Here is a 20,249-nt window from a genome sequence, read left to right on the forward strand (position 1 = left end):
GCTAAGGAGAAGCAATCATGGACTGTGGATGACTGGATGAAGGTTATCTTCAGTGATGAGTCACGAATCTGTATTGGACAAGGTGATGATGCTGGAACTTTTGATTGGTGCCGTTCCAGTGACATTTACAAGGAAGACTGCCTAAAGAAAACCGAAATTTCCAAATTTCCACAGTCCTTGATGATATGGGGCTGCATGTCAGGCAAAGGCACTGGGGATAAATGCACAAGTTTACATTGACATTTTGGACAGTTTTCTTATCCCTTCAATAGAAAAGATGTTTGGGGATGATGAAATTATTTTCCAAGATGACAATGCATCGTGCCATAGAGCAAAAACTGTGAAAGCATTCCTTGGAGAAAGACGCATCCAGTCAATGTCATGGCCTGCAAATAGTCCAGATCTCAACCCAATTGAAAACCTGTGGTGGAAATTGAAAAAATGTCCCACGGCAAGGCTCCGACCTGCAAAGCTGATCTGGCAGCTGCAATCAAAGAGAGTTGGCACCAGATTGATGAAGAATACTGCTTGTCACTCATCAAGTCCATGCCTCAGAGACTGCAAGCTGTTATAAAAGCCAGAGGTTGTGCAACTAAATACTAGTGATATGATTTGACTTTTTTCGTTTGTCTGATTCCATATTTTTTTCCTCAGAATTGAATGATTCCATATTTTTTTCCCTGTGCTTGCTCTATAAAAGTAGCATTTGTTGACTATCACAATGTTTTTTCTTCATTTCTTTTAGTGTTTCTGAATGCCAAGAAGTTGCACTTTGGAATGACTTCATGATTGTTTCATGTTTGTGATCTGAGTTTGTTCTACAGAATGAAATGTCTGAATGAGTGCTCGTCCAAGACTGGTGATTCCATACTTTTTGCCAGGGGTTGTATAAACAGAAAAAAAATGGTTTTGGCAAACAATTTTTTTGTTGTGTTGAGCAGTTTTACATCAGCCATAAACATCTAAAAGCTTTTCCTCCATTTCACATAAATCACAGACGATGTTCATTGAAAACCCGTAATGATAAACCACTAATCTGAATGATCTTGTGGGCAAAATTTCCTCCTCAACGTCTAGGGTTGTTGTGGCCCTGTCTGAGCTCAACCACTGTGGCGAACATGTGAAGGGTGCTGCGTAATGTCAGGTTTCTAATGGCAGATGTTATTTGACAGAGTAAACAAGTTGCGAAAAGATGAGAAAGAACATGTTAAAAGAAAACATCTCTTCCGAAGGGAACGTTTAGATTCGTTTTGGTTGTTTTCTGCACAATTCTGCAATGCGTTTAATACTTGCATCCTAGTTAGGCCTCTCGATAATGCTAAACAAAATGTATATAATAATGATCTATTTAGAATATATTTAGTTTTGTTTTGCACAAGAAAGTCGACAAGTAATAGTAAACAAAGCTTTTAAAATGCACAATTTAATTTTTAAAGTAGGTGTAAAAATAATGGCTTGTTTTTTTTTTTTGCTTTGCAGTTTGCCGGTTAGCCTGCCACAGGAAGTGTGAGGTTAAGGTAAGAAACAAAGCATGCTTGATTTATCATATTTTTTGCATAAAAATGGATGTCTGTAACACTGAAATTGGTTGCGAGCCTTCAGAACTTCCCTAAATGGTTGCGTCTGCTTGTACAGGTTAGACTCCTTTTGTCAAATCCACCATCCCATTTCTGTCTGGAAACCAAACAAATCTTATCAAAGAGGACATTTTTTTCCTTGATAGTGGACCAGCTCCTCTGGTTGAGGAAGGGTATTGGCGCACTCTGGAATCTTATAAAAACAACTGCATGCTGTCCCAGGACATGTTTGGCTTGGCCAACTCGTTTCTTGTTCTAGAATACCCTCCCCGAAATTAAGCCCCTCAACCTTTCCTGCATGATAGTCCTGTTTTGAAGGTTGAGTTAAGAGTAAAAAAAAATAACTAAGAAGTATTCTTTCAAGAATTGTACACCGAAAGGTTCTTTAGAGAACCAAAAGTGGTTCTTCTATGGCGTCACTGAAAAATCAAAACACTTCTGGAACGATTATGCTTAAGAGGTGCCTTAAAATGCAGCCTACGTAGGCAGCTCACTAGGTTTTGGAACAGAGCTGCTGATTACCCCTCTCCATCATCTCTGAGCTCCATATGGCAGCTATTATTGTGTATATTGGTAATGTCTGTGTGTGTGTGTGTGTGTGTGTGTTTTTTGTGTCGGGCAGCTAGTCCTACCTACTGCTGTGCCACTTTTTTGCACCCACAGGAAATTCCAGAGGTGCAAAGGGGTGCATGTTTTTTTTGAGCTCTGAGTTTGCTTTGCAGTGTATACGAGCGTTGAGCAACGCTTGAGCATTTTGCTGTGTGGTTTGTAGAGACGACAGGATGTCTTGCAGGGATGTGTTCTCTTTCAGATTATCAAGGGAAAAAAAAGGACGGGGCTTTTTGTTTGATAGATTACGTCTGATTTAGGAGGACAGCTATGACACCCTGAAGCTCCCTTGATTAAACTGCGATTAAGGCTCAAAAAATGCTCCAGATCTGTTTAGAGACGTGTAACAACTTCCCTCGCCAGAATCACTGAGGAATTTCCGACAAAATCATCCAAGAATGGATGCAATTCGTTTCCTGTCATTAGATAAAAGATGAAAATGACAATGAGTGATGCAGAGCTGGCCTTTGGATTCCTCCCGTTTTTATTACAGAAATTACTTAAAAGTCAGTGTGAAAAGCTGTATGAAGTGCAAAAGAACCCTGCAAGAAAGAAAACCAATCTTGTTTTATTTCAATAAAGCCCCCACATGTGCTCTTTTATTTAATTTTATTTTATTCACCATTTACTCTCCCAATGTACATTCTCATTAGACCACTGAGTAATAGCGAAAAGAAGGTAATTTTTTATTAAATATTGTACTTGTATTGACTAAGGTACAAGCAAATTGTATCAGTAAGTCTATTATTGCACAATATAAAAATTGAACTGGGTCGATTTTAATTTCATGTTGACATCTAGATACAAATTCAAGCAATTTCCATAAATCAAGCCCTTGTCAGATGGACATTTTCCACACCGACATGCTGTTCCATAAATTTCCACGTCCATATTTAGATAAGATGTGGCTGCTGTCTAACCTCTGCCACAAAAAACAAATGCTCAGACCATTTGCACTGTCCAGACTTGGCGGCTAACTGGCTCTCTGCTCTGAGAAATGTTGGAAGAAACCAGACAAATGGCACATGAAGACAAATATGACATTGCTAACAGACATGCTAAAGAAACCTCCACCTAAAATACACATAATGTTGACAAGAAGTATTGATTATAGTTGAGCTTTACTTTTTTTGTCTTGTTTTCATGCAAAAGTTCTAAAAGTCAGGATACATTTACTTGAGAAAATGCTTTAAATGCTTAAAGACTTATTTACATTTTTTTATACTTACAGTTTCAGTAAAAGAATACACTCATACACACAAACTGTGTCGCTTCTCATGTGAATGTGTCTGTTTGAAGGATTTTTAGATATTTTTACTGGAAAAGTAAGAAAAATGCTTGTTAAGAATGGGTCTATTGGCAGCTAAGAGGCCTGGGACAAATTTCAGCCTGAAGAATGACTCGCATCATAAATGTGTCTTAGATAACAGAAGGTTGTGCAGGTCAGACAGCTCCAATCACAACATATTCACCTTCTCCAACGTCTCTTCTTCTCTCGTTACGATTGCTCATTTCTGTCGACAGCTCAGCCTGGTTTCACAAGGGGTCGGAAATGACTGCAGCGGTTCACAGCGGGTTCATTGAGCACGGGCTTGGACGAGCATAGGCACGTCCGCGAGACTGGACTTGATTTGAATTCCAAAGGCTGGAAAATGAAGTTACAGTCTCTGGGTGATTGTAAATATAGGCGAGTGAGGTTAAGTGGGAGAGTAAATGAATCATTAGACTCAAAGGCCAGCCATGAGCCGTAGAGAGCTAATGCGAGACTCCGGCGGCGAGCACGTGTGTACGGTGCCAGTTCACTGCGGGGAGAGTCAGCATGCTCAAGAGGGCAATTACTGGAAATGCCAGAGGAAATCAGTGTGAATTAAAGGATGTGAGAAAACATAGTCAAAGATGTCAGATCTGGCCTTTTTGTGTATTCTGACACGTTGAAATGTTTAATTTCTGTGTACAATTGGTGTCACTAATGGGAATTGCAAAAATAATGACTTGCGGTGGGGATTTTGATTCATCTCAATGAGGCATCCAATCACTCACTGAGCTTCATTCAATGTATCAAATCTTCAGGCGGTTCTTCAAAAAGATTTGTTTGTTTATTTATAGTTTTATCTATTTCAGAGTGTTTTGGATCAGTATCACAAATAAGATCAGTCCATTGATTTATTAACTTTTTTTTCAGGTATCTTATTTTTATATATATATATATATATATATATATACACTCAAGATGTTTTAGTTACATTTTCTTTTCAGTGAGTTGGATCCTTTAAAGGGAGTTGAATCCTAATAAGATTTGTTGATTGATTTTGTTGAATTACCTTCTTCTCAATTTTTTTATCTTTGATTTTAAGCATGTTACGAATGATTGAAACCTTTCACTTACCATTGAATCAGTTCATTAATAAGATTTGTTCATTGGTACGCTAGGTTACCTATTTGTGCAGATTTCTTGAGTTAAGTCAATAATTAATTCAATCAACTGTGTTCAGTGACTTAAATCTTTTGAATTGGTTCACGTGTTAGTCATTAGTCATATTGTCTTTAGAGTTCTTGTGTTTGGAGGATTGAGTCAATAAATCATTCACTAAACGTTATTCAAATCTTTTGAATTACTTCTCCAACAATTTATTCATTTATTAGTTTAGTTGCCCTGCAAGCTTCTCTTTCAGACTGGACAAATGGACTCATAATTAGGTCCAAGTAATTAAGTGTTCCTTCACAGCCCGATCGAATGCTATTTACTTGTGCTGTAGTCAGTCTTTGAAGGTAGAAAAGCATGCCACAGCGTGGAAGTGAATGAGAATGATTCAAATAGGAGAAAGTTTAGAAAAATACACACATTAGCCTTACCTTCAGGGCCCCTGAAATGCTTGTTTACGTTGGCAATGAGAAATATGATCACTATGTGTAAGAAAAACTTCCTACTCAACCTATAGAGCTGCAGCTGCAAATACCCTAGATTGCCTTTGTACTGACCAGGAGATAAAGCCATTAGTCACTTTGGTCTATTGAACTATACATCCGTATTTGGTAATACATGAAGGCTATAGAATGTCTATGCTCTGATGTCGTTGTTTGTGCTTCAGCTGGTCCTTCCAGATCCTTTGAATACTATTTATAGAATCTGAAATGTCTTTCTCTCCCACTTACTCTGAATGACTTTGAAGGCACATAGCTAAATCATGGCTTCATGTTAGTAACATATGTGTGGTCAGGCAGTTGGCCATTTTAAAAATAAAGGTTGTTATGGGCATCTATGGGTTCATGTAGAACATTCATGGAATCTTTTCATTCACAAAATGTTCTTTATAGTGGAAAAAGATTTATAAAATAATAAAATGTTATTCCTCTAAGAAAAGTGGTTCTGTTAAGAACTGTTCGCTGAAAGGTTCTTTTGGTAAACCCAAAAATGTTCTTCCATGCCATAGTCGAAAAACCATCTGGCACCATTTAAAACTTTTGTTTTTAAGAATACACAGCCATTTGAATCTTTGAGAACAGCTACTTATATTGTGTATTACAGAATCGTGGTGAGCTGTTGACATATTTATATCTACACTGGCAAGCAAAAGTTTGTCAAAAATAAATGGATTCCAAAAGATAAAATGTGGTCTGATCTTTTCTAAGTCACAATTATAGATGGCATACAATCTGGCTAAACTAACAAGACAGGGTAATCAAACTGGAAAAGTAAGTGCACCCTCAATTTAGCACGTATATAACCTTTTTCTTAAAACTTTTGACAGTACCTTGGTGTTTGAAAAATCCTACTTGAGTATTCTGGCACAAAGATGTAAAGATGCATTGACTTGTTCAGTGGGTTTTGGGTTAAGAGAACAGCGAGTAATGTTTAGTTCAGCTCTTCGGGAGTCAATGTGAGAAAATGAACTAACTCTGACCACCATAAATCAACTTTGTGTTAAACAGCTAAGCATTATTTTTCTTTCCCCATTTTTTTAATATCCTTTTAAGATCATAGCACATTGTTAGTCCTGGCGTGAGACTCTAAAAACACAGTATTGTCTTTTCACGACGCTCACCTCATTTCCTCAGCTCGATGTTTCTTGGTTTCAGCTGGGGGACTGACCGGGTGCTAGCAAGAGACTTATAACCTTACCGTGTTTATTTTTTTAGCCACTCGAGGAGTGCAATTTTGCTCCTGAATTGGTCAGACTGGCTGGAGTTGTGATAGGAGCCAATGGCTTCCTGGATTTGGCTGCTGGAAGCATGTTTTTCCACCTCAAACGACTTCTAGTTCTCAATGTGCTGACCCTATGGAGCTTTTTAAGATGTAAAGGTCTCAATTGAGGACAAATAGAGGAGCTATGTGCAGACAGAACAATGATGGGTCCTCTTCCAAAGTCTGCATCCCCTGCTAGCCAAGAAGTACACTGAATGACTCAGACCTGGGTTTGGTCGTGGGGATCTGGTCCGGGGTGTTTTCCACTTGAACAGGAAAAGCAGCGCTCCACCCCGTCCGTTGAACACTGGTGTGAAGCCCATATGGTTCCTGATTGAGCGCAGCTCTGCATGGATGAGTTCCCCTTGCTTATATAGCAGGTGCATTGCCAGATTTGTGACTCGTGTCCTTGATATGTTTAAACAAAGTGCATTGACCACACTGATTTCCCATCATCTCTTCCCTTGCTCACAGCTATCCATTGTTTTGTGTATTTCAGCTGGGGCATCCATTATAACAAAGCCTGTGATTGGAGATTTCAGCACAATTAATTAACCAAAAACAGAACTGTTAGGATGTTATTATCAGCTTAAGTTTAAAAAACAAGGTCACTCTGATGGCCAAGTGTCTCTGATTTCAACATTAAATTATCATGATCATACTCGTTAATCATGATTAAACCGAATTACAGAAATTCTACATTGATATAAAAAAAAAAACTTCTTAATGCCACCACAGTTAAAACACCAAGTTAAACTGAAACGAAATTTGAAATGAATTCAGTGGTGAAGGTGAAGATATGTTTGAAATTGAAATGACAGAAAGAGGAATTTACTGAATTGCAAACAATTTTTGCATTCTTAAAAATAAAATAAGAGTTTTTCTACCCTGATCCACAAAAAATAATTTAATAAATTCAATGAAATATTTAAATACAATTTTTTTTTGCTAATTATATTTAATATTTTAAATGAGAAAACGACATATAAAATCTGTCTGTTCAAACCTACATTTTAATTTGTGACGTTTAAATGAAGTTTAAATTATTTTAATGTCAAGCCAACATTCAGAATGATCTTTTCCTGTAAAACATGTAATTGTATACATTTTACTTTATTTTAATTCATTTTAATTCAAATTCAAGTTGCAATTCTGAATCCTGTTAAATTGAATTCCAGTTCAAGAATTTAATGTGATTTCCTGATTCTGTTTTGAATAATGCACAACCTTGAATGTCACACTGTACGGTATGTGGTTAGTTTTTTTCTTGCTATTTACTTATGCATATAATGTGTGTATATGTATACATATATAAAGATTACATAAGTGTATTTATATGAGTTTATATATGTAGTTTCTGCTAAGAGTAAGTGTATGTGCTCGTGAAGTCTGAGGTGTGGTTGGCAGGAAGTGTGTGTGTTCTGGTCTTCTGAGCAGCAGGATCTCCTGTACACACACTCTCCTCCCCATAACATTTTACGGCACAGCTAAAGCGGTTGTTTAGTACCAAAATACACTGCCACGCATTCGGAAATTAAGGAATAGGACTTTTATCAACATTTAAAAATTGTTCTACAAACTCTCCGGTACCAGGTAAGTGTTGAGCGAATATTTATTGCACTCTATAAAGTTTTTACCTCGCTTATTTCTCACATTAGGTTATATAATGACTACATAGTGATTCCTAGGAAGTTCAGTGTTGGTATTTAACTAATTATTCACGATTTCTTATTCTGCAACCCTGTTTTTACAATGGCTTTGTTAATTCCGAACACATGCTGTGTATTTTCTAGCTGTGTTTTTATCTAGCTGCTACGAGCCTGTGGCCGTGCAGTAAGCCGCGGAGTGTCATGCCTCATTTGGATACGGTCCTGCAGCAAGCTTTATTTTAGAAGTGGTTTGCCATTTCTTACCCCTAGTCAACTTATGCTGCTACAGTGCAGTCCGTTGCTTCATATGCAAGCACAGAAGGGTTGCATTCTGCACCCTGGCAGGGCCTTTCAGCATCATTTCATATCCAATGGTCTGTCTCCCTTTCTAGGGACTTACTTCAGAGAGACTACTTTGTCATTAAGGATGATTTATGTCTGGTATGTAATAGAGAAGTTTTGGGTAAAGTGGTCGTATAGCGCTGTGGGGTGCTGCTAGACTCTTGGTTTGGCATGGAGATGAGCTTGGCAGGGCGTAGCAGCCATTATAACTATGTAGGACATGACCCCCACTTTAAGAAATTACTAAATTGACCCCTTCTACTTCTTGGGACATGCTCATTATATTTTAAAAAGTTTATTTCTCTCGAGTGCAGTCCAAAATAATAATGACTTGCATTTTATGAAAAATGCGCAGTACAAAACTAGCTGCTGCGATTATTAGCGTGTGCTGGGTGGTTGCCAGGATGTTCTTCAAAATGTTCTTATGGTTTTCTACTACTCTCAGATGCAGAGGGCAAAGCGAGAGGGTTTTGGCCATTAGCTTCATCCCTGAGACTCCACTGCTTTCCTCTTGCTCTCTCTCAAGTCCTTCCTCTCTGGCTCAGCTCCCAGCCTTTGATTCTCATCTATATTTCTCAGGTTTTGCACGTCCTGAGCAGTGCGGAGCGGCTCCAGCCTTCTTCTGCTGAAAACAATGCCTTCACATGGGCTTCTTGCTTTTAGGGTGTGCCCATAGACTAGACTATAATTGAGCCGTTCACATCCAGGTCTCTTATGATGTTCTGATCCTGTACAACAACAAGCCTTTGTGACTCTAATTATGGAAGGTAAACAGATTGTGAAGTCAATGACAGATTGAAGCATTTGATGTTCAATACTGTTGACGAGTGAGACGTCTCTTGAAGGAAGTGAACTCCCATGTGCTCTTTGGGACAGGAATTAGATTTCCGGAGATATAGAGTGAAATTGCACAAGATTGAAGCCTGAGAGGTGATGATAGTGGCCATTCAGCAGGGACGTAGAGCAGTGAGAACATCAGGCTGTAAGTCATGATTACTTGACTAATGCAATGTTTGGTTCAATTAAAGGTCCTAGGTCACACACTGTACAAAGCTTTGAAAGAAACAACTTTTTTTCCACAAAGAAGTGTCCTAAATATCACAATGATTTTAATACACTTTTTTTTATTTGAACATTTGAGACCTAGTTGTATTTGCATTTCAAGTAAATTTGATTCATTTTTGTGACTCAATGCAAACTACCAATTTAATAGCTTTTCTATAGCCCTATTTGTTCAAGTTTTTTGTATGTATATCAAAGAAATGTAAATCTTTTCATTGTTAATTTGGCAATTACAGTATGCACGTAAGTCACGATTGTTATAGGTCTCTAGCTGCGGTCACCCAGCTGAGCTTCCATTCCAGATGTTTCTAAGCCTGTGCTTGACATTTGTCTCATTTCAGAGTTCATGAGGAGTTAGTCTCTCTTACACAGCGAGATCATTTACCTCAGGAGGCACGTCTTGTGATGTGAACACACGTACCTGACTTGCTGGTGTTTTTAGATGATGGGCTTGGTGATGTCTGCTTTTTTGTGTAATGACTGAATATTGTGTGGTTTTAGCTTTAAGAGAACGTGATCTTAGTGATTCATCTCTCTCTCTCATCTATTATGTGTGCTGTATATGAACTTGAGATGTCATGTAGGGATTATGACGCCACACAGGCTTTGACCCGTGCACCTCTTTGTCACAGGACATGACGAATGAGTGGTCTGCATAATGAAAGTGAATTTGCACGGATTACCTGGGATTTTGTATAGCTGTTATTTGAGTTTTGAACAAATATTTTGCAGAAACATTGAACTGCAGCTCTTAATCTGCCACTATCACTATTTATTATGCAACATAAAAAAGTAATAATAAATACAAAATGTATTGCTTGGTTTCTTAACGGATTCACCCTATGAGAGAGTTAACTGAATCAGTTCAAAATGCTATATTTGTCTTGTTTTGATTTTGTTTTTGAACTGAAATGAGATTCTTCAGTGAGTTCTTTTGTTAATTTTTTTTTTTTTGCTACCTTTAACATATACTTTATGAATCACACTTTACCCCTAAAGCCATTGCTCATTGTTTGAGAGACACTGAGGGTGTTGCACACTTCTGAACATCGCATGCGCCCTAGAGGTTCATATGTTCTGGTGTTTTCGTTTGGGCTGCGTCTACAATCCCAGCGTAATCCAAAAAGCGTGAGTCTGTCTGGGCATTCCCTGTCAGACAGTGGAGTATGATTACTCATCATTCGTGATTTATGTGTTCCTCTTCCTACTCAATTCTCAGCGCTGCAGGCATAGAGACAGTTGGAAAACAAACAGCAACACCCAAACTGGTTGAGATGGAGTAATCAAAACAGTATGGAAAATATGTAAACAGCAGGCCAACTGAGAAGCAGCCATTAGTCCCTGGAGGAAGAGCAGAAGAAGAGAAGAGAATACACAAGCTGGAAACACTGAGAGACACGAATGATATGTTTTATTAGAAACAGACTGTGTCGTGACATTGGCACTGCCATCAGGGATATTAGTATGTATTAGGAGTTGCTCAGTTGGGTGGAGTTCAGGCGGGTGTGTGTCTGAACAGTACAGTTATTGTACAAACTTGGGTAAGGGTTTTTAAAAAAACCTCTGAACAGCATGTTTCTGTTTGTCTGTCTCTCTGTCTCTATGTGATTCTGCCTATCTATCTAGATCTATATATATATATCTATATATCTATATCTATATCTGTCTGTCTGTCTGTCTATCTATCTCTCTGTCTGTCTGTCTATCTGTCTATCTATCTATCTATCTATCTATCTATCTATCTATCTATCTATCTATCTGTCTGTCTGTCTGTCTGTCTGTCTGTCTGTCTGTCTGTCTGTCTGTCTGTCTGTCTGTCTGTCTGTCTGTCTGTCTGTCTGTCTGTCTGTCTGTCATTCTATGATTATGTCTATTTTTCTATCATTCATTCTATAGTTCAATCTTTGTATTGCTCTGTCTTTTTTTCTATCATCTATCTGTCTGTCTATCTGTCTACCTATCTATCTGTCTGTCTGTCTGTCTGTCTGTCTGTCTGTCTGTCTGTCTGTCTGTCTGTCTGTCTGTCTGTCTGTCTGTCTGTCTGTCTATCTATCTATCTATCTATCATTCTATGATTATGTCTATTGTTCTATCATTCATTCTATAGTTCAATCTTTTGTATTGCTCTGTCTTTTTCTATCATCTATCTATCTATCTATCTATCTATCTATCTATCTATCTATCTATCTATCTATCTCTCTGTCTGTCTGTCTGTCTGTCTGTCTGTCTGTCTGTCTGTCTGTCTGTCTGTCTGTCTGTCGTTCATTCTATAGTTAATTCTTTCTGTTGTTCGGATATTTTTTGTGAGGGGTCACTCCAGATGTTTTGTTTTTAATCAGAACCTGCTTTATTTGATTATGCGTTTTTATCAGCCTGGCTCTTGTTTGCACACGGAGGGCAATAAAGTGCGAGCGACCGAGCGCGTGAGAGAACAAGATCTCACTGAATCATCAAAACGTGTTTGAGTCCAGTGCAGCTGGAAACCCTACTGCAGAGTTCACACTGAGGAACGTTCAGACCTTCAGGATTATTACATGTCAGCTGTGAGGTATGTGTCAGAAGCCTTTTAAACTCTTTCTTTAGTAACAAGATGCGGCAAGCTAGTAGTATTTAGAGAGAATGGATAGGGTTTATTTAGTAACACACGACCAGAGCCAGTCATATTATTAGTTTAAGATGATTCCCATGCGATGTCTGCATAGAACAATGCTGGTGAACCATGAGATGGAAGACGTCATGCACATACATTTGTATTAGGGTTAAATGAGTACATCTGGGAGTTATATTTGGGTATTGTAGCCATGTTTTCAACTTGATTCTCTTTTTTTAATGATCTTTCTCATCATCTTGCTCACCAAAGCTTAGTTTAGAAAAAAGTACTGAAAGTAGTGGAATATTATTGCTATTTAAATTTTTAAATATTTTTTCTTTTTTGCGAAGCTGAATTTTTAGCATCATTACTCCATTCTTCAGTGTCGCATGATATTTCAGAAAATAATTCTAATATGTGATCCTGGGCCACAAAACGAGCCATAAGTCGCAGGTTGCATGGCTCAAAATTGCCTTTTTTTATTGCAAAAATCATTAGGATATTAAGTAAAGATTGCGTGCAATGGATATATCATTTACATTTTCTACAATAAATATATCAAAATCTTTTTGATCAATAATGTACATTGCTAAAGACTTAATCTGGACAACTTTAAAGGCAATTTCATTATTTGGATTTTTTTGCACCCTCAGATTCCAGATTTTCAAATAGTATTGTCTCTGCTAAATGGGATGATGTTCTGTCCTAACAAACACTCAATAGAAGGATGATTTTCTTATTGCCAACTAAAAAAACAGCTGTGCTGATGTTTGTGGACACTATTTTACAGCATTTAGCATTTCCAGCAAAGATTTTCAGCTCAGGTTTTTTTTTTTTTTAATGCATCAGATGGTCACTGTGCAGATGAGGACTAGATGTCTGAGGCTGGACTGACCACATGCTAATCCCAAAGAATTCCTGCTGGCTCACAGTGCTTTTTACTAGACCTAAAAATCAGCAGTCATGCATCAGGATTTTTTTTCTTTCAGTGCCACAACGCTGAAGTTTCTGTCTGCTCTCCAACCCAGAACATTCCCTCTTGCTGTAATTGTTGATTATTTCCATTGCTTGCCATTCGTTGGCTCGACTGTGTCTGTAGGAACTTGATACGAGGACGCAGTCATCACTCTGCCAGAGCGTGTTAGTCTGCGTGTTTTTGATGAACATATGTATGTACGTTCTGTTGATTCAAACAGTGTTGGGTTCCTGCGGTGAGCCTGACTGTGAGTAGACTTGATATTGTGTGACCTCATAGAATTGGTCTTCATGGACAAAAACTCTGTTGAGAGTCATAAAAACTATTCCATTCCTTCTATGGAGTCATTGTACAGCTGGTTTCACAATGCATGTCCACAACAATCCATTAAAGGGATAATTCACCCAAAAATTTGTTCATTTCTTCTTGCATTTCTATTATTTCTAGGTTCCAAACCTCTATGACTTTCTTTCCTCTGTGCAACACAAAAGAAACTAAATGGAGTCAACATAACACGGGAGTCTTTTGACTTTTATTGTATTTTATATAAACAAATCTTTTGGCTCAATAATAAGAATAAATGCACAAAGTTCAAGTAAGTTTAATTAATTCAGGATATATTTTTCAGTCCAAATGAACGGGTAGCATAGCACATGTTAAATATAAATTATTTTGCATTTAGTGAGCAAGTAACATATTAGTGCATTCGTGGAAACTCAAACTCTGCTTTCTTCACATTGATAATAAGGGAATATTTAACTTTAAACTACAAGCATTATTAAATTAGTTTAATTAAATTAATTTATGGCATAAAAAGTAATACAAATCAATGAGTAATAATTAAATTAATAATTAATAATTGAATCAATAATTTAGAACCTGTGACCTTATATTTATTTAAGTTTGTGGTAATAAAAACAAACAAACAAAAAATAAGAATGAATAATAATAATAATAATAATAATTATTATTATTATTATTATTTATGCCATTAATTCCTTATTTATGCAAAATTATTTTTATCTTCATAGACAACACATGCTGTGAAATGCTTATCTATTCTATTCTATTCTATTCTATTCTATTCTATTCTATTCTATTTATTTATTCCAACCTATCGTAATCCTATTCTGCTCTGTTTTGTTCTTTTCTATTTTATTACTCATTTTTGATACTATTATTATTATTATTATTATTATTATATTAAGCTGTTATAATCACCAGCATGTCAATCAAATTAATCCCTGCAACTTAAAAGGTTTATTTAAATCAATAAATATTTAACTACTCACCTAAATTGTTGTTATAGGTCCCCTGAGACAGAGAGAGAGAAAATAAATCTTTTGTGTTTGGAACATCATGAAACTTTTCTTAATTTGTAAGTTTAAAACCGTCTCTTTAAATACATGCATGTTATAATTATCACTGCACCTTTATACCGTTCCTAAAATGTGCCGACGCAGGTTACGATCATCAGTTCATGTCTTTAGCGTACGTGAGGATCGGTAGTGATGTTCTAACCTCACCACCCGCAGCTTAAAGAGAGCCTGAGGAATTTACACTTTGTTGAATGTGCGCTCCATATGTGAGCCTGTGCGCGGCGGTGGGCTGCCTGTTCACGCACCTGCCTCTCTGCAGGGCTCTGATTGGCCCCTGCGTGTTCCAGCAGGACGTTCCTCCCCGGAATCACGGGAATGTTCTCCTGTAGCGTGCTGGTCGGAGGAATGGGTCTTGTTTTGGGACCTCTTGGGCTCCCGTGCCATGCTAGACCTGGCATTTTTTTTTCTCCCTCACACTAGCTGCAAACATTAAACACCATCCTGAGTGTTACTTATAACGATGCTTATTACAGGCAGCACCGAGAGGATCATTAAAGATAATAAAATCCAGGACACAGGATATATGTCAGACTCATAACATGCCAGCATCTAATAGGGGATTTTTTTTTAAAGACTGGTCTACATTCTTTGTTCATGTTTTTGTTGTTGTTTCTTAGCAAATATGCATGCATAATTGTTCAAGCTATCTAGTTCAAGCTCCTGTTTTGAATGTTTTGTATCAGTGATCTTATTCACATGAACATGAACAAAAAAACTGGTTGCACTCTGCAAGTCTTTTAATACATTTTTATTTCAGTTTTAGTTATTTTTATACATCATGCAATCTTAATAAAAATAAACATTTTTACCTTAGGAACTAGTTAAAATAGAAAAAAGGAATTTATATTTTATTTTATTTAAATTACCAATTATTTTATTTTGTACGTAAAAAGAAATGTTTTTTTTTTTTGTGAGTGTGATTTCATTTGTTTTTATTTTTAATTAACCAATTTTTTTTAGACATTCAAACAGTGGTGGAATAATTAGTAAGTTGTGATGATCCCGAGTACTTTCAAATGATTAATCGCATCCAAAATAAAAGTTTTTATTTACATAATAAATGTGTGTACACTGTGTATACTTAAATAAATACAAACTCATGCAAAAATATGTTTATATATGAAATATATTTTCATATAATGTAAAATATAAGAATATGTATATTAAACATACAAAAATCAGTGCCGTTCTTTACTACTAAAATTGTGTTTGAAGTAATAAAAGTATGAATTTAATTTTTTGGTAAATAAAGAGGATTTACTAATAGAATTAAAATGAAATAGTGTGTTATTTTTTATTTATTTATTAAGCTTTATTAATTTTTAAGCGGTAGTAGCCTATCACATAAATTATTCTAAATAATAGTAATATATTTCTGGCATAATACCTTAACCAAACTTTTATTTTGATGGGTTATTTGAAAAATGTAAATATTTGAAAAACATTGTATGTGTTGTAGACATTTACTTTGCATGCGATTAATAATGATTAATTGTTTGAAAGCACTAAATAAAAATGTTCAATTTTTGTATTGAAAGAAAAACGAATTAATTATTCTAGCTCATACCAGTCAGACTAGTATTTAGTCAACGCTAATAGGAAATAATGCATAAATAGTGCATACATTACATATGTATTATGTAATACAATATAGTATCATTTAAATAAAATATATCAATATCTGTATAAAATATATTATTAGTATTAGTATTAGTATGCAATGACAAAATGTCTTGCTAACAAGCAAAGTCCACATCAAGTGTTGCGCTTTGGGTCAAGGCCAATATTCAGCTTGATGGGATAGCTGTGCTTTCCTCTGCTCCTCTCCTCCTCTTCTTTCGTCAGGCTTGTCATTAATGCTGGATTCTGCGCCCCACATCATACCAACATCTGGTAAGGGACGCTCCGAACAGACATCTCACTTTGAAGCTGACGTCTTCTGTATAATTATTTTGATATCACCAAACAAAACAGCTCATGTTTTCCAATAAGATGGTGCGCTCGAAAAAAAGACCTTCAATTGTTAGCTTCATGGAAACCACCATCAGAAATGATGATTAGATGGCACGATTGCACAACGTCACGCCCAAACAAATGATTGTCTGTGTTTTTAGGAGCGCAAAGAGCTGTATTTTTCAGAATCAACCCTGAGCGTTAGCGAGTTTTCTCACAATAATATATGAAAAGGACTTGAAATGGAAAATTGTTAATAACACTGATCATATTTTTTATTAAATTTTTAATAATAATAAAAACGATTTACATCAGACACTGATGAAAGTTGTTTACTTTTTATTTTTTTATTTTATGTTATTTATTTAGATTTTTATTTTATTTTATTATTACTCTTAAATGTATTTTAATAAAATTAAATAATTGCACAACAATGTTAAATCTCCAGAAGAATATGTAATATAAAATATATTTATTTTGTAAATATATATTATTTTATTTCATTGTATAATTTTTGTATTTATTTTAAATATGGTGTTGAGGATATTTTCTTTATTATTTAATGAGTTCTTTTTTCTTTATCTTTTTTTTTTTTGAATGTTCATCACTAGATAGTATTTTGAGCACATAATGATGTAGTTATAGCATCTTCCAGCAGGGGAGAAGCTAACCAGATAAACCCCAACCCCCTGGTAATAATAGTTAGCATGCATGTTGTTTTGGCTCTGCTTTCTGAGTGTGCTTGTCAGTGAGAGGTGCGTAATCTGAACAGACCCTCTCCGACTGCATTCAACAGAGAGCACATTGTATTGTACTTCAATCTCAAGAGTCTTCGTAGGAGCATGTTCACTCCAGTCCCACTTCAAAGAGAGGAACACAGAGAGAGACACTTGTTACCCTAATAGTTTTTGTGCCGTTCACGAAAACAGATAACGTTATCTGCTCTCGCCATCAGAGCTCAGATAATCCTTTGAGAAGCCAATTTGTTGGCTTTAATGGTCAGCTGCTTTTTCATAATAGAAACTTTTCCATGTAAATTGGATAATTACATTGCAAGAAGATTTTACGTAATTTACATTAATGGCATGGTCTAGGGCTGCACAGCTGATTGAATTAAATACCGATCAATGCCTATTAAATGTGAACGAAACATAAATGTAAAAAATATAGCGTCGTAAACGTACTGATTTTTTTGGTTTGTTCGTATTTTTAAAATGTTCTTATAATTTTTAAAAATGTATTCATTTATTATTTATGATGTAGATAAACTAAAGGAGAATCAGAATTCGAAAATAACTATTTGTATATTTGTGTCCCGAGGGGTCGAAGGTTGCAACACTAAAGCTGTCAGTATCTTCTCAGTAATTGCTTGGGTTCTGTCTGGTCTTTAACAGCCCCGAAGCCAGTGTTAAATTCCATGCTGTTACTCAGGCCGTATGATCACCTGTCTGTTTTCTTCAGTAGTTCGAACAACCTTTCATTCATTTATCTTTTCATAGTGTATTCATATTCCTCAGACACTCTGTTTAGGATTTATTTTAAATGCGAGTTTTAACATTTCTGCTATTCATTAACAAGCCCCTATTATGGTAATGGAAGGTTCATGTTTTGGTTTTAACCTTCCCCAACGACAAGTTGACATTCGCGCAAAGTCGAAAAACGCTTTGATTGTCTCATGATATGCATTTATCGTCTTACTTACTCAACGACTCCCAAACGATTCGCCCATCAATTCATTTTTCCAAACCCCTCCTTTCTGTGACGCTAATCGATTGGCCGATTTAATTTCTATTTCGTAATAAAATCAGCGTTCGTGAGCCCAGTGCTGCTTCGCGTACAGCGTTACTGAGGAAACGGCCTTGTGGCATAGAAACGGCAAAACGACGTCAACATGAAACGACTTGGGATTCGTTTAAAAGTTGCCGCTGTCGCCTCTTAGTTGGCTACACTTCGATTATCGTTGATTTGATTACAGAAGACGTCTCTGCATTTTAATTGTTCAATCTCGCCATTATACATCCCTATCATTGTATTCTATTTGATACCGTCCAGTGCTTTGATACAATCTGTATTGTTAAAAGCGCTATATACATAAAAGTGACTGATAGATCGACTTGTTTCAGTGATTCAGAGTTGGATCTTTCTATTGAGGGACAATAACGTGCATACGTAGCTTTGTAGATTTTATCATTTAAGTTCACGAATCTCTCTTTTTGTTTGATTTGAATTTAGCATTCAGTTCGCACACATTATCATGCTGGTTTTATTTAATCGTATAGCCTTCATGATGCCAAAATCGAAGAACTGTGCTGTGTTTTGATTCTCATGCACATCCAGCAGTGAGAGGGATGACAGTGATAAAGGAACTACGACTCGCTACTTTGCCGCACTGGTATTTCCTTCAGGAACAGTTGTATAAATCTAGTGTCGTTGTGTTTTGTCTGTAATCCGTCAGCCAGCGAGCATCCTTCAGAAGCTCCAGCACTCTGGCTGTTTTAAAGAGGATTGAAGTCGTTTGTTTTATGAATCAGAGTCGGTCTGGGAGAGAGTTAGGCTCGGCGGTGTTCTTCAGATCGCTGCTTTACAGCTACACGACTCACGCTGGGAGCTCTTCTGCGCAACTCAGCCTGCCTTTGAGCTTGTCAACTCATGTTAAACCTGTAAACTGAGAACTTGATAACAACTAGAGAGAGAGAGAGAGAGAGAGAGAGAGAGAGAGAGAGAGAGGGCTGAAAGGCTTTTGTCTGTCAAAACCAAGTCCAACCCACAAAACTTTCTGGGGATTTCAGCTGTGTTTGGATAAATGCTCATTTCAAATATGTTTTTCCTTCATTTTCTTATGCAATACAGAAAACTTGGGCACGAGATTCACCTAGAAATTGACCAGCTATGAAGTTTTAATATTTACAATTATTTTATACAGTATTCAGTTGTGATTATGAAGATTTCACAAATAGATTTAAATATTACCACTTTATCACTAATTTTCAAATGTAGTATTGAAATTATCAGTTGTAGTATATGATATATATATATATATATATATATATATATATATATATATATATATATATATATATATATATATATATATATAAAAAAGTTTAGAACTTAAAAGTTTAAGACAACCAGCTACAAGGGATTTTTGAGTTTTATCAACTTGTTGTTTTTTGTTTATGCAACAAAGGGTTGAAATGAAATGAAAAAATCTACAAAACCTTGATTTCAGCGATTTTGACTATTTGATGGACACTTTATGATTGTTAAAAAAAGGATTTCATAGAAATCTGGATTTCATTTAAGTCTAGCTTTCATTAATAAAGTTACTGATGAGTAATTTTGCTTAAAAGCTATTTTTTCCGTGCATTTGGTGCTTGATGAGTGTTACTTTTGGACCTTGTATATATTTTTCTAAGGATTTTTTTGCGCTCTCTGTTTCATAAATGCTTACAGTGAGCGAGCGAGAGAGAGAGAGAGAGAGAGAGAGAGAGAGAGAGAGAGCAAAAAGGGAGGGCAAAAAGTGAGAGGGAAAGGAATGGCAGTAGCCTGCAGCCAGACTTCCTAGATTTCCGTGCCGTGCGCTTGTTGAGTTTGTAGGTGCTGCGTCTGGATCTGACCTCCTCTCTTAGTCCATAGCCATATATAGCGTGAATATCTTTTATGATCCTCTTTTTTTGCTAGAGCGAACAGGGTATGTGAGTCAACATTTCAGCCTTTCTCAGGAAGCCAAGAAAGCGGCGGCGTTTGCGCACACATCCGCACACTCACACACTCACTCACTCACTCGCTCCTGCTGGCTGGATTACAGCGTGTGTTTGAGAGTCGGACCGGACCATCCCGCAACACACTCTCGGCTTGGAGGAGAATGCGGCACTGGGGCTGAAAAACGCACGCATTCGCACACTTTGAGGATGGCCACCGCCGTGTTT

The 20,249-nt window shown here is 36.5% G+C and overlaps 1 protein-coding gene across 1 annotated transcript in view; it reads left to right on the forward strand.

Moving 5' to 3' along the window:
* The window catches only part of LOC122352141 (tensin-like), a 111,453-nt gene that overhangs the window by 44,026 nt on the left and 47,178 nt on the right, over nucleotides 1–20,249 (forward strand). Inside the window, 1 exon segment of the mRNA XM_043249685.1 lies at nucleotides 1,480–1,517. Coding sequence (XP_043105620.1) covers nucleotides 1,480–1,517 — 38 coding nt within the window.

The sequence above is a fragment of the Puntigrus tetrazona genome, chromosome 9, assembly GCF_018831695.1.
Source record: "Puntigrus tetrazona isolate hp1 chromosome 9, ASM1883169v1, whole genome shotgun sequence".
Taxonomy (NCBI): Eukaryota; Metazoa; Chordata; class Actinopteri; order Cypriniformes; family Cyprinidae; genus Puntigrus; species Puntigrus tetrazona.